Source organism: Tenebrio molitor, chromosome 7 (assembly GCF_963966145.1).
Source record: "Tenebrio molitor chromosome 7, icTenMoli1.1, whole genome shotgun sequence".
NCBI lineage: Eukaryota > Metazoa > Arthropoda > Insecta > Coleoptera > Tenebrionidae > Tenebrio > Tenebrio molitor.
In genome coordinates this window covers 13,440,648-13,456,232 of record NC_091052.1, presented here as the reverse complement: position 1 = coordinate 13,456,232, position 15,585 = coordinate 13,440,648, and the positions used below count along the sequence as shown (strand labels likewise).

At 38.5% G+C, this 15,585-nt stretch overlaps 1 protein-coding gene across 3 annotated transcripts in view; it reads left to right on the top strand.

Annotated features, from left to right (window-relative positions):
- Positions 1-15,585, top strand: part of Sema2a (Semaphorin 2a) — a 281,547-nt gene that overhangs the window by 164,938 nt on the left and 101,024 nt on the right. Inside the window, exon 1 of one of the 3 annotated variants that reach the window (XM_069054099.1) lies at positions 2,924-3,435. The exons of the other annotated variants lie outside the window; for them this stretch is intronic. Coding sequence (XP_068910200.1) covers positions 3,273-3,435 — 163 coding nt within the window. The 5' untranslated portion in view covers positions 2,924-3,272. Of the gene's footprint in view, positions 1-2,923; positions 3,436-15,585 lie in introns of those variants that run through there. 3 annotated transcript variants of the gene reach the window in all.

The window sequence follows — 15,585 nt, the reverse complement described above, 5'->3', positions numbered from 1 at the left end:
CGTAACATTGTCTACTCACCAAATTTAGCCTGTGAAAAAAAAATATGCAAGGTATTTCACGAGTGATAATGAGCAAGACGGAATTGAAAATGCAACCCACGATACATTTCCAAAGTTAACGTGGATAGTTGTTTAAAAAAACATAAAACATGGTTAGCTGTGCAGTTTCGTAAATTTTAACATAAACGTCATTTGTGTGGTTAAATAAAATGGTAAAAAAACGAAGAGTTTTTGGGAAAACGTCTGTTTTCTCATCGTTCGAATACATTTTAACTTTTTCGTAAATGTCAGTTGTGACAAATAAAATTATTGGAAGCAAAGCCATCATGGATTCATAATTTCATTCAATACGATATTTAAAATAGCCACGTTAATTTTGGAAATGTATTGTGGGTTGCATTTTCAGTTCCGCAGGGTTCATTATCTCTCGTGAAATACCATGTATATGAATTTCATTAATGAGGGGCGTGAAACAAGGAGTCGCTAATTTTTGAAAAGTGTTTTTTTATTTGTTGCTAAAGATTTTTATTAATAATCTGTTATACAGGGTGATTTTCAAAGTTGTGCAGATATTTTAATCACGAGCTACTGGCTTCATGTAGAATTCGGAAAAAATATTTAAAAAATTCTATGTCAAAAAATAAAATGACATTTATTTTTTTTGAGCTACAATTTTTTTTAATTGCTTTTAGTTTTCTACGTTGTCCTACAACCTATTGGAAATATGCTTTAAAACAAGGAAACCGCATTGGTGTACATTTTATAAAATATGATATACAGGGTGTATTTTTAAAATGTGCCGAAATTTTACCTACGAGGTTGTTTGACAACGTAGAAGACTAAAAGCAATTAAAAAAAATTGTAGCTCAAAAAATAAATGTCATTTTATTTTTTGACAGAGTTTTTTTTAACATTTTTTCCGAGTTCTACATGAAGCCAGTAACTCCTGATTAAAATATCTGCACAACTTTCAAAATCACCCTGTAGACAATTTCATAATAAATATTTTTCTATTTTGCACCTCTAACACAGTCAGTATAACACTCAAACGGGTTTCGAAAAGGAGTTCTTTTCGATACTGGTTTTAGGAATATTTACTTAAATTTTTAATGTTGGCAGTGACTCACAGTGAGTAGTTGCTAGGTGATCACTGCACTTCCCGACACTTTAATGCAAAACTTACAATTGTTCGTCCAGTTACCAGTGTTACCAACCCTTTATATCTGCCAAATTAATTTTCCTACCATTATGTTTTGAACTTTTTTTTAATTTAAAATTTAAAATAGGGGCAAAATAGAAAAAATATTGTATTACACTCGTTTTATAAGCCGTTTTGTCGCACTTGTTTGCTTTATAGTATTCTTCGCTGCGCTCGTTGTGCTGTAAAAAACGTGTGTGACAAAATGGTGTCTTATAAAACTCGTATAATAAATTACTATTGTAGCACATAATATTCTCTAGATTGTTTCACACATTTAGTTTTTTCCCAAGATTTATCTTTATTATTGAAATTTCAGTAATTTATTAATTTTTTTTTTTCATTACATCCAATCAAATTATTTTCCGATTTTTCACTTTTCTCTTGTCGGTCTTTTAAATTTAAAAAAGTACTTTTTTGTACTGTTTGAATTTTAATTTGACAGGACTCTTATAGTGTTGCATAAAACTGTGTCGTTATCACCGGAACACTGTTTTCGACACTGTTTATTGTTCTTGTTGTCACCCGGAGCATATTTTTTTTATACGGCGTAATAACCGGAAGACATAGGGATGAAGGAGCAGTCTCCTTTTACGGTCATTTTTATTATATTTGGCTGTCTCCACCAAGTCGCCACTTGCCGGAAGATAAAAACTATAAACCGGACAAAAATGCAAGGGGTGCAGTCAAAATGCCTCGTATTTTGGGGCGACTCCGGGATGAGTCAATTAATAATTTCCCGGAGTTGTGTAGTCCTCGCGATATGAATATCCTAGTCGCTTTGAGCCCACTACAAATGTCCTTTTGTTAGGAAACATCGATTTTCTTTCATATTATCAAGTTTCTTCGTCATATTGAATTTAAGATTCGAGAGTTTCTTTATTTATTCTAGTGACGTGTAAAGACACCGCCATCGCTTTTATTAGTTTTATTAGAGCTCATGGACCGGAGCGTCTTCTTTATCAGACACGAACGATCTCCTCCTAATAATTCTTCTTCGTTCATACCGCAAGACAATTCCTTGTAGAGTTACAAGTATTTATTCGTAGATTCCCGAACGGGGGGTAGACGTTAACATTTGTAAGCTCAACGGTGTGTAATCTTTACTCTTTGTGGAGGTAAAAGTTCCGTGCGGAATAAAAATAGGAACTGTCGGAACGTCTTGTTTGAATAGAAACTTTCGGTTCACGTAGTAACGCGCAAATCTGGCGCCCCATTGGACGAGAGATTAACTTTCCAAATTATACACTTCTCGATTTTAACTTAAACTAAACTCCAAATGAGAAAATTTCAAAGTTCCACGACAAAAACCAACTTCCAGAACGAAAGAAAAGGGGTTTCAGGTAGCGACATTCCGCGGTAGGCGCTAGGCGCGTCTTAGATCGGTTCAGTCGACCGATGACAGTTGTCAAAAGATGTACAAAGACAAGGACGCGACGTCTTTGCTTGATTCACAAGGAGATGCAGAGAACAGAAAGTTGTGTTGTTGTTGTCCGTGATGTTTGCTTGATTCGGTCAAAGAAACGTCAAAACTGACAGTTATCGTGCTCAGCCGGTAAAAAAGACAACGGCGGCGAAACATTCTCCGTTTGACAGGGCAGAGCACAGCCTGCTGCGACATGCACGCGCAACGTTTCATAGCGCGGATTGAATCGTCGACGATGCCCGAACGAGCCGATTGCTTTCCCGACCGCTCGGCTATGAGGACGGCCATTTACTCGTGCTCCACTCTCGACGGCTCAGTTTGACTCGCGACGTTGTGATGAGAGGTGTGCTCGTCGAACAGCACCGACCGATTTACGTAAACAATGTCGTCCGACACCGCTTTCCACCATTTCCATGAGTAAGACGCGGTACGGCCGGCCGCACGACGCATGAACGCACCCGAAGTGTTCCCAAAGAGTACTGTTTGGTCGTGGTTTTCCCAGCACCACCGGCCGCAACGAACAAACATCGCCGATGGAACAGAGTTCGACACGACCGGATCTAGCTCTTCGATGAAACCAGAACAGGGCAGGAGTTGAGTTTGTGATATATTTTTTTCCGTTTCGATTTTGCCGGACCACGTGCCGAGATGGAGCGCGCCAGGTTCTCCTTCTTCAAGTTGTTTGTATTTGTGACTGTGGTGGTCGGAAGGGAGTTCGGAGTCGGGGCAGACTTCGAGAACAGCTGGACCATGTACATGGAGCAACCCTGTTGTTCGGGCAGAGGAAATCACCATGTCAGACATCACAGAGGTACGTCGAGGATTGAGTGTTGGTTGCACTGCCGGCGTGCTTGTTTTCCAACGAGTAAATATCGCGTCCAGCACCTGATAAAGAAACACTTGACGTTTTATTAAAATTTTAACATCGGACCGGATCTGTCTATTTTCTAGGGTTGGTACGGTGCCGGTTTTATTTATTAAAATTGTTTTTGCAACGACCTCGAATCGTCTTGTTTTTCTTACTCGTAATTACGTCCAATTGATTCGTTTTCATATTGACTTCCACTGTTTTGCATCAAGTTTTAATGAGATCTCTCGTCCGTCCGTTTATTTTTAAAACTCAGTCTACAAAATGAAAAAATATTTGCACTTAATTAATATCATCTATGTATTCGATTGGCTAAACGGTGTCAATTCAGATAAAATGCCTAAAAAGTACAATGAACCTGGAAATGCCCTAAAAATTTTCCAATCGTAATCACTTAACGAGCGTTTTTATTTTTTCGTTTGTGGAAAAATGTGAAATTACTGTTGGACAGCACTGAAATTGATTAAATTTGTTATTACGTTTTTGTTTAATTAAGGACAATATTTTTCGACGTTATTATCTGACATCAGTCTTGATTATTTGACTAAACACTTTTTCTCAGCTAGAAACTAATTACAAACAAATTAAAATTCTTCTTGCATTTATTCAGAAAGATAGTTTCAGTAGAGAAATAATTACAAAAAATTTCTTATATCATGAACAAGGGTATATGTTGTACGAGGGTCATGTGAAAACTTTGCAACCTCATCATAAACTCCATACTTCAAGAATTGTTGGAAGGCAGATATCAATTTTTATATTTTTTATAAGTTTATAAATATGTAATGGAATTGATAGTATAGAGTGTTGGCAATTTTTTTTTTCATATTGTATGTCAAAATAATAGAAAATGTTCTAAATCATTCACCAGTTTTGAAAACATCAACATTTTACGACACCCTGAAATGATAACGCTATTTTTCATTTGAAATTAAATTAATTGATTAATTAAAAGATCTATTATCGCAATACATATTTAGTCACAACTTGCAGGGATTAATCGTTTGTATTCTTTTTATTTAATTCTTTCTTTTCATTTAATTGCTTCTTTATCTTGTTCTATATTGCTCTGTAATTGGTTCTCTGTAGAACTGTGGCGTAATAAATGTTTGTATTAACATTATGAGCTGCATTTTTCTTTTTCCAAATTACTTTTATTTTTCAATTTCCCAGAACTTACACTTTGCTAAAACGATCCAAACACTATCGAGAAATTTATTTTCGAAAGCGTCTGTGATCTGTTGCTAACAACCTTGACAGCCATTTTGCGCATAGCTTTCTCATACTTGAGATGGTCACAGCGTTAGCAACTTGGAAAGCTTAATCGACAATCCTTCGCAACAAAATCCTTCACTTTGTAAATAATTTCCACTATTGTAGCGCTTTTTTAACAACTAACAAGCCCAGAAGTATCCGCAATGATAAGTAAATCCGGCCTCGATGCCGTGCCCCCCTTTTGCAATGCCTTTGTTCAAAAGAAAACGGTTTTATCCTGTTCAAAAAATATGTTACCGATGACTTCCTTTACAAACTGTGCGCTTGACAGGTTCCCTTGATACTTCACATCTGTTCGTGTGACAGCTGTGGTGTTACAATAAAAATTTCACGTACATTTCGTACATTCGTATTCGTAAAAAGTAAAAAAATCTCAAAAGTAGAAAAAAGCAAAAACTAATTAAAGTCGAGTCCGAAAAATTTAGTCATGGCAAACAGTGAGGTAATAATGATAAAAATTTTATGTGTTTGCCCTTTTTCGTTCCTAATAGCCATAAAAACACCTCAATCCATTGAAGTAATTTGAAACTGCCGGAAACGCTCAGTCTAATAAAATATTGAAACGTGCTGGATTCACGAGACCTTTGTTTTAATTTGTTTTGTGATAATTTCTTTTTTATCGTTCAAGTCTCAAAAAGTGGAGTTTCCCATGGAGATACTCAGACAATGAGTGTTTGCAAACACAGTGTGTGATTTTTTTCGTTATCCGGTTTATCTCGCGGCTCCGTTATTGTTTCACAGTTTCTCTACGTGTTTCTGCGGCCGAGTCGCCTCCTCAGTACCCCCGGAAAAAATAAATCTCGGCGCCGCGTGTATTTCTATTTGTGACAGCAAATAAAGAGCGAGTCGTCGGTATTTTCGTTTTCTTCGACTATCCCCGAACGATAAAGTTAAATTAAACATTAATTCTGTTGTTTACATTACAATTTGCCCAAACGATAACGTATTTGGTTTGATTCGTGACTATTTTCGTCGGCTAAATAATTGAAAATTGATCGATCCGATCCATCGAAGGACGACTCGTTTTACATCTTCCGACGCGGGTCCGGAGTGTCCCGGAAGTGGCGCATCCGAATGTCCTAATTATTTCATGGACGCCGCAAAGAGTCGGACTTTTAACCGGAGCCGGCTCGTTTAAATATTTATTTATACATGGAAACGTCTAAATCTGCATCAAGATGGAGCCGAGTGCTCCGGTTTTTCGTGGTGCCAGGTGATGTTCGAGTCGAAAGTTTTGTTGCATATTGATTACTCACCTGATATAAATTTAGTTTATGAAAATTTGATAACGGCGACGTAGTTCAATTTCCCGTTTAAGTGCCAGCAAGGAAAATGAATTTATTGTGTAACGCTATATATCGCATTATTGTAATGCATGGTCGGATATGTTTATCGAAAATATCCATTATGCACACAGTTCATGTTATTCAAATTCTAAGCGATTTTTAGCATCCAAACATTTTTTTTTTTTTCATGAAAATACAAAAACAACTTCGTGGGGAGAATGTAATAGTTTTCAATAAATTACGAGGCCCTCAATAATTCACGTCCGGAATAGCCGCCCTTTCACGCGAATTTTCATTAAAACTCGAAATATTTTTAACAATTTCCATTGTGCAAGTGGCAAATCAATTATTTCCGTTTGAAAATTTGTCAAAACTGTCACTCGAAAATTTTATTAATTATTCGTGGTCCGGTACGCAACGGTTGAATTTCCGCTTCTGTTTGCGTCAATTTGCACGGCTCCCAAAGAAAAATAAAACAAATTCAGCCGACGCATTTTTCAGGATTAATGAAGGTCGTGTACTTACACTTTTAAGCCGTCCTCGCACTAATTTTGAAATATCGAACCACCTCCTTGCAACTTCCAAACATAAATTCCGACGGGTTGAAACCGCACCGCGTCCTATTTGTAATTCCGGGCGTTGCGATCGTTCTTTTTGCTTTCATTAGGGCACGCTTACCTAACCCGTCTTATCTCGACGATATTATTTAATGGCCGTTTAGTCGTATTGTGGTGTTTCGTTGTCCGTCCGACCGACCGAAATGGACGTTCTCAAAGTCGTACGAATAAGTGCAGGTCTCCCCTATTCATCACTGCTTCCACGAACAATGATATATATCTTGGTCGTTTTTGTTGGTACGCGAATCGGAATGGTATGCTCCTCGGATAGACTCCACGTTTTTTGTCCGCCATTCAAGAATAGTTCTGTTGACGGCCAATGCCCAAAAGCTATCATAAATTACAATTAATGCTGGGACGAGTCGGCTGGGTAATAGTTGGATTTAGTTCGACCGTAGGAAATTGCAGAATTCGTGTTAGGTACGCCGATCTCATCGCGGTACTATCAAAAAAATATCATGAGGAACACTATGCGCTGGTTAATGATCGATTGTTTCATTTAAATGTCAAATTGACCATAAATCTGACGATCGCGAGTAGTACCGACCGGTACTGGAACATCTGAAGTACCACAAACTCACCATTTTTCTTCTATATTTGGCCAATTGCGGTTAGAAAACATTTTACCACTGTGTCTGGATGTTTAGATCTGTAAAATGCCTGCAGAACTACATAGATATTCGTATTTATGAACAAAAAAGTACTAAACTGGTGATTAGTCGAACTCATCAAGTTCCTACATAGACGGAAGAACCGGATATTGGATATTTCCTACACGCTTGGGTTCTCTTCAGGATTCAGGTACTCCGAAGGTACCGCATTCTTACTTAAAAGAGACATATCTCATGACACTGGAGAAGTTAAATGGTTTGTCTTGTTGTTGCACGGAACATTAAGATTTGCTAACGGCTTCTTTGTTTTTTCTTGACTTGAAGGGTACCATCCACTGAAATATCTGACACGATCCTTATCTGATCTGAGAAGATCCTTATAGGTTTTGATTCCTTCTCTCGAGAGTTATCGTAAGATTCCTAAGACTCTGATAGAAGTAGGTGAAAGATCCACCCTTGATCTTCTCGAGAAGCTTCCGGACATGATCTCTATGTGATCTTTTTTAAATATCTGTTCACTTTATGAGTGATGTTCTTGTTGACACTTCGATATCATGACCTGAACTGCAGAAGCAAAAAACTTGATGCTTTGGTCTTCAAATAACAAGAAATTGTCTCTTGACTAACTCCCATTATCCACAGACTTTCTGCCATAGATGATGGAGTATTTTTGTACTGTTTCATTAATCTTCTGTTTGTCGCGTCAGTGGGGAACCACTGGTTTGTCTCTACATATCTGTAAACAAATTTCGAGTTATGAAGCAAGGAAAACTACGTCAAAGTTGCTTAAGGAAGAGTAAATCCATTCCTACGGCTGTTCTTCCTTTATCCACATCTTCTAAGGTTTATGGAGTCATTCTTCTGTGTACATATTACATATATGGAATGATTCCTGCCCGTTTATAAGAACTTTGAGAGAATTGCGAAGAAAAATTCTTCTACTTTATCACCAAATGCATAATAGATCTGTTCTCAGAGCTCCTCTTTTTTTGACCATTGATCTGTTGCAAATTTTGTGTTTGGATTTTTTTTTATGTGACTTGTATAAACTTGAAGAATCTAGAAGAACGTTCTTCAACTTCATCTTCAATTGCATTGATTGCAATTTTTTTCTTCTTTTCCTCCTAGAGTTCTTTGCTAATCTGGTCTGTCAGCCTTTCCTCTTCATGTAAAAGTAATTCCTGATGTGGTACTGGAAACTCTTGATCCACAACGTGCACAATGCCGTATTCTGTCTCATCTAACAAATATAAAAAGAAATCACTTATCTGTGTTGTTATTTGCTTTTATAAATTCGTAAGTCCCTTTTGGCACGTTCAAAAATTATAACAATCCCCGCCTAGATTTTATTAATCAACCAATCACAGGATCGCGCGGATGTATGTCGTACACAGCGATTCTGCCACTGCATGTAGAAACTGACCAATCGGAACGAAGCAGAGATGGCGCTGGTGCGGCAACTCTCCAATTTAAATTATGGCGGTTTGTCTGATTAATAGGTTAGGGGTCTGGCAAGCTAGGTTTGTTTACTAATGGTCCGGCTCCCTTCGGTTTTCACCCTAACTGTCCACGGTTTGCTCATATGTCCAGACAAATCAAAATCAATCCCGTTTCATGATTTAGATCCCGCTGAAAAGAAACAACACGGAGTATACTTGTAATTGTTTACTTTGTGATGTAGGAATTTTCTGAAGATAAAAATCGACGTACTCTTCTCCCCTTCGCATCTTATCTCGTGACTCCACTTGCATTTTAGGTAATGGGATTAACTCATCGTCAATTTAGGGCCCCGGAAATCTAGATACAAAACGCCAACGTTTTTAACCCCAATTTATGATTAGCTTGATAGTACCGAAAAAGAAAATTCACTTTGTCTCGGCTTTGGGGTGTTTTAAATGTGCTCATTGGACAAGTATTTATTATTTGTCTGGTCGACTTCTTGTAGATGTTATAATCGGGGGAAAAATTTCACAATTAAGGCAGGGTAAAGACTATCCCAAGACGTGCTTATTTTGTACTTCCTTTTCAGATAGCAAGATAGTATTTCTTGTGAGAAACCTGCTTATCATTTCTAAATATAGCGCGGCGATAATGCACTTATTCCGGTTAATCAATCGGTCGATCTTATCGTGAAACGCTCAGATATCAAATTTCCGGAAATTCGAAGGCAATTAAAAACTCGTAGAATTTTATCTAGTCGAGTCGGAAGAATTCTTCTTGTTCCGGACAATAGTAAAGCGGCAAGTTGTTGTTCTCACGCGAACAAATATTTAATTGTGTCGATTAAGACGGAAAAAAGAGGGTGGCATGTGTCCGAATAATGGCGAAATCGCATTATGAAGTTAATTCAAATTCGGCAAAGGGAGAGAAAAACCCAATCTGTTCCGGTCCGCGGAGGCCCTCGTACTACACATGTTACGCCTTGCTCTTGCCCCCCTTTCCAGGAGGATCGAATTTAAAAATACCGTAACGCAATTTCGTGTTGTGTCGCATAATAATTGACGCATCGGGGCAAGTTATTTCGAAAATTAGTTGTTGGCAAACGTTGCCCCGTCACTTCGGTGATTAATGAATTTGTTGGGAAATTTTATTTTAAAGAGTCGCCAGTCACCCCCCTTATTAAAATATGCCAAAGTTGAGAGAGGTAATTGTGGCCGTGCGATAATTAACATTTGATTAATGGACGGACGTGTTCATGACAATATTTTATAATTGTTGAGTCGAGGATGGCGGCGATGATGGTCGCCCCGTCAAATTATTTTTGTAGCTGGTGCATTGTCGCGTGATTTATTGCACTATTTGTGCGATTTGTCCGTTATCTGCACTTTGACATTTAACTGTACGTCGAATATAATTTTTTGTATTTTTATTTATTAATTCGTGGGTATTGTATTACACCTATAAAGTTGCGGCCCCGAATATTTGCATCTCGTTATGCGAAGAAACATGGCCGGTTTATCGCTGCAGGTATCCTCGATGTGTTTTCGTATCGTGGGGGCCCCCCAAAAAGTCGATAGTTTTTCAGAATTGACGTCTTAATTAAGGACCACCGGCACTCCCGTGGCCGTTTTAATTAGGGTCCCGGGTCCGCGGCGGCCTTACAAGACATACAAAAGTGCACCAATAACAATAAAGAATTTCATTTTATCCACATTCTTCATCCTTGTGTGGTTCCAATTTTAGATCGGCTGATTCAAACCATAAAGCTTTGGCCTTTGAACACTTTTTATCCTCATAAAAGCGAACTGCACAGAAAGCCGATCCGTGTTTCGGGATTGACAATAATCGAACTTCTTTCGGTTCGACGGGCCGAGTTTCTTTGTTTTAAAACGTCTCCGTCGGATCTGGATGTTAATTCGGCGACGGTGTTTGTTCTCCGGTGCGGCGTAATAATTCCGCCACTTGTAAACACTCGAGACTACATCTGTTTTAACAGGCAACAACGGACGTTAAGTCGAGGGTCTGTTAAAAATAAACTTAATTTTTTAATCGTCAAGAGATCAAAGAGCCACCAGGTTTACGGATCATTTAACACTCGGATCGGTTTAGGAAAATGTTTGTTTGCCTCGTGTCAAGACGGTCTGTACACATTGACTCATCTGAAAATTATCTCTTATCGGAAGTTCAGTGCATCGGTGCACTTTACTTTTCTGTCATAACTCGTTGTGTACACAGGTCGTAGATAAAGCAGACCTGGGTGAGATATTTCACATATTCCTTCCCGGTACTTAACACCTGCTGTATGTCGAACGGAAACAGAGCGTTACGCGTATGAAATACTAGAGGAACACGTAATCCTTCATAATGCCTGTGCACTTCCTACAATAAAGCTTAAAGGGTAACCGCTCGAACTTTGAATTGAATTTTGAGCAAGCTCCAGATCGGTTGGAGATTCGACAAAAATTCGGCGGGATTTTATGGGAGTGGGTACGTTGTTTCTGGTGGTGTTAATGCTGACTCACTGCGGGTTGTGTACGCAGAGAACACCCCTTCCCCCATTAACTTTTGAACGTCTGTCAACACCTTGGAATTAGGTACAGTTGAGGGTGCGTCTGTTTTAGACGTTCATGAATTTCACATGAAGTTGTTTTTTGAATGTTTGAATGTTTCGAGGATGTTCGATCCGGTGCGATTTAATTCTGTTGCAATCGATAAATCTAATGCGGTTTCTTCACTTTTCGAAGAATATTCAGATTCTTTCATGTATTGTTTTCATTTCATTTGGTGTCTAACAATATTTCTTTCGACATTATTTTTTTCTCTTCTCCTGTTTATACTCGTAACTGTCTTGTTGTGGCTGATTGATTTGTTTTGCCCCAACAAACATTATCGTTTTCTTTCCTTTTTGGGATAAATTCATATCGTCTTTATTTGATTTTTCCTTTGTTCCCTTTTCCACTTATCTTTCTATTTTGGATTTTTTTTTTTAATTTCTCTTTTTTAAGTTCTTTTCTTTCGTGTCTAATTTTCACAGTTTGAGAAAATTCTGCCGCTTTACTATAGTCGTTTTCAATGACATCCGTGCTGTCAGTATGACAGTATGTTGGCATCACTTACTGTTTCAGTTTAGTAATTTTGAATTTCCTGATTTGGTAATTTACCTTCACGCGGCAAATTCAAATTATTATCTATGATTTCCGACAAAGCTAAGCAAATATGTAGTCTGATTCAGATTCCGAGGATGACTTAGTTTAACCATGTTTTACACCATGTTGAAGATTGAGTTTTATTCTTTGTTGTTGATGTTTCACGAAATAAAAATATTCTTTTACCATAACCTCAATTTCTTGTTTGACATTTTTTTAACTAGGATTTTCTTATACTCTGAATACTGGTTATGAATGTGTATGTACAATCTGCAACAACATATTAAAAATGACACTGACAGCACGGATGTCATTGAAAACGACTATACTTTATTTAACAAATAACTTAATTTTCTTCACAGAAGATCTGTCTTGCTTTTAACCTCCTAGGTATCGGCCGTTCATTTAAATTTCTCCTCAAAGTTAGCGTTGAAGAGTCCATTGTGAACGCACCAGGGATTACAGATCACGGATCAGCTGTTTAAATCTAACCTCACTTTTTGAGGAAAAATTTGGTAATTGTTTACTTTAACTACTTCTGGAATTTTCGCGTTTTTTCTGGCTAGACAGCCCCAGGGCGTCCTCCTAGATCGTTTCTCACCATTCATACCTTGTGCAAATGCCTTTTTTTCTCTTGTTGTGTTTGAAAGTCGCGTCAAGGTCGCGCCAATGTCTTAGTATAACTAAAGGGTAAGGAAAATTCATTTGCACAAGGTTTGAATGGTGGGAAACGATCTAGGAGGACGCCCTGAGGCTGTCTAGCCAGAAAAAACGCGAAAATTCCAGAAGTAGTTAAAGTGAACAATTACGAAAAATTTAAATGAACACGATACAATCTGAATGTAGACCTCCTGTAGTGGTTACAAATCCTGCAGTTTCTTCACCTTTACTTCTTTTCATATGGCTTGTTTCTGCTTCTTCTTTCTAACTTCCTTCTCTACCATTTTATTCATTAATACAGTAGAAGCTCGATTATCCGGAACCCGGTAATCCGGAACTCCGCATTATCCGCAACAAAAGTGTTTTTCAATTTCACCGTTTTATCCGGAATTGTTGGCTCTTGGCCTCCGTTTTATCCGGAAAGTTCTAATGAGATAGAAATCTGATTCTCTGAAACAATAAAATAATTGTTTTGACTAGAAATCTGATTCCCGCTATTTATTTTGTCTGGAACTGACACCTTATTGTGGCAAAATTCATTAGTTCACTTTTTTTGTGTTGGAGAGTGTTGGCTTTTGTAAATAGTTAATTTTAGTTCTTTTCATTTTTGTTTGGTTTTGTTCGTTTAGTTTTAGCGCCTAGTTTAATTTAGTTTTAAAAATACAATTCGAAAATAGTTGCACCCTCTGTCACTGGTTATTGCGCGTTAACCGATTCACAATTTCGTGCAAAATCGGGGTTGACGAAACCTCCCCTACCGGTGATGGACATTTTTGGGAAGAAAGAGACTTCGAATTTGACCGTCTGAGTGAACACACCTAGTTTTCGGACTCATCGTCTCGTGTCGTGAAACCCACTTAATTGAAGTGGCACCGAAGTCCAAAATTATCGTCGAATTCCACCCATGCCAATCGGTCCATGGTCTCTTCGCGGTCCGCAAAAAAGGTAAGTCAATTTTGATTTAACGAATTGTGGATCACGGAGAAAATCGAACAAAGCTCTTCGCTTAGGTAGGCTTAAGTCAACAAAAACTGACTTAAGTGCCCTGGAGACACACATTTTTTGGTCCTTCGAGCCGGATTAGTCATAATTGGTCGTTTAATTGTGGCTTTTCATTGTTAAAATTGTCAATCAAAATTTTCAAAATTCGTTTCATTGTCTCCAGCGCAGTGCAACTATTTTCTTTTCTCCTTGTTTGTTTAGTCATATCGTCGTCATCTAGTTAACAAATTTATCGTCAATTGTTTTAATCAATTTAAAAACAAAACCAAACAAAACAAAATTATTCGTTTCGAAAGCGTTGCGTTAAAATTCGACATTTTTCTGGGAAACTACCTGGTTTTTCCAAACATCTGTTCGACAACTTGGGGTTTGGCCGGAAAAGGTCCGTCTCACTGGCGTCGATTTTATTACGGTTCAATTCTAAGTACCTGTTTTCTTTTGTTCGTTCGCAAACACCGCATTCTATCGCAAAAACTCACAATTTTGGTATTGAATTGACCAGCAAAAATGGCTGCAAAGGCAAAAGAGAATCGCGCCCAACGGGATTGTTTGAAGACGCAAATGTTTGAAATTTGGGAGGTTGCGAAATCTTCGCAGGAACAACCTTCTTTACGTGCGTTATTAAAAAGACGGTTCGCTCGCGCCCAATCGATTTTTGAGAAATTTGAACCTGTGCACTCGGCAATTCTTGCACACACCGCGGCCCAATCTGAACCGGATTTCGCCGCGGAAGAACAAATACGCAGGGAATTTTTTGAAGCGTTCGATGAAATCGAAGCCATTTATGTCAATTATTTTCCCGAAATCGATCGTCCAGCGTCAACAGAAACAAATCGAAGCACTTCGTCATCGTCAAACTTGCGCCTGCCGAAATTGTCGTTACGCAATTTTAATGGCAACTTCAGTGAGTGGAGTTCCTTTATCCAGTTCTTTAATAACGCGGTTCACTCTCGGGCAGACGTGGCACAAATTGAAAAATTTCAATATCTACTTAGTTGTTTGTCGGGGGAACCCTTGAACTTAGTGAAGGCTTTAACGTTGTCAGAAGAAAACTATCCGATAGCGTATAAGGCTCTTGTCGACCGATATGAGAACAAACGAAGGTTGTCATATCATTATTGGAACAACATTCAGGCATTGCCCAAGTTGAAATCAGAATCGTCACAGGGACTACGTGAAACAATCGACAAATTCACGGAAAATCGTTCAGCCTTGCTGGCCCTAAATTTATCGCATTCGTTAGAGGATTTCATGTGGCTACAACTTTTACTCGAAAAACTCGATCCCGAAACGCGGAAACAGTTTGAGGCCGAAATTCGCTCGTTAGGACCAGCCGAGGTCCCGAAATATACTCAGCTGGCCGAATTCGTCGAAAGCCAGTGCCGAGTACTTGATTCGTTAGGAAATTGCAATTCAAAATCGTCGTCAACTATCGCGTCGTCAAATCCCAACTCCAAATCAAAAACAAAATCGGTTTTGCTCGTCGACTCGTCGTCGCCGTCGACAAATTGCTCCATTTGTGCGGGAGACCACCACATATACAAATGTCCGGACTTTGTGTCAAAAACACCTCGCCAACGGTTCGAAGTGGTAAAGTCACGGCGCCTTTGTATCAATTGTCTTCGTTCGTCCCACCAATCAAAATCTTGTCCGTCGAAATCGTCGTGTCGCTCTTGCATGGAAAAGCATCACACTATGCTTCATTTCAACAAAAATTCGACTCAAAATTCGTCAACAACTTCGCAGTCCTCCAGTTCAAATTCGATCGAAACAAATTCGTCAGCGCCGAACGTACCCAACTCACAATTAACCACCTTGACCAGTTCAATCAGTAACAAAATTGTGCTACTAGCAACCGCGGTCATCGAGGTAAAAGATATGCACGGCAATTTTCATCGCGTCCGTGTCATCTTAGATAATTGTAGTCAGGGTAGTTTCATAACGCAGAAATGTCTTCGTCGTTTAGGGTTGCGGTTCACACCTTCGAAGATGCACGTGAAGGGAATTAATCCAGGCGCGGAATCCATTTCTCCTGGATACTCAGAGTGTTTAATTC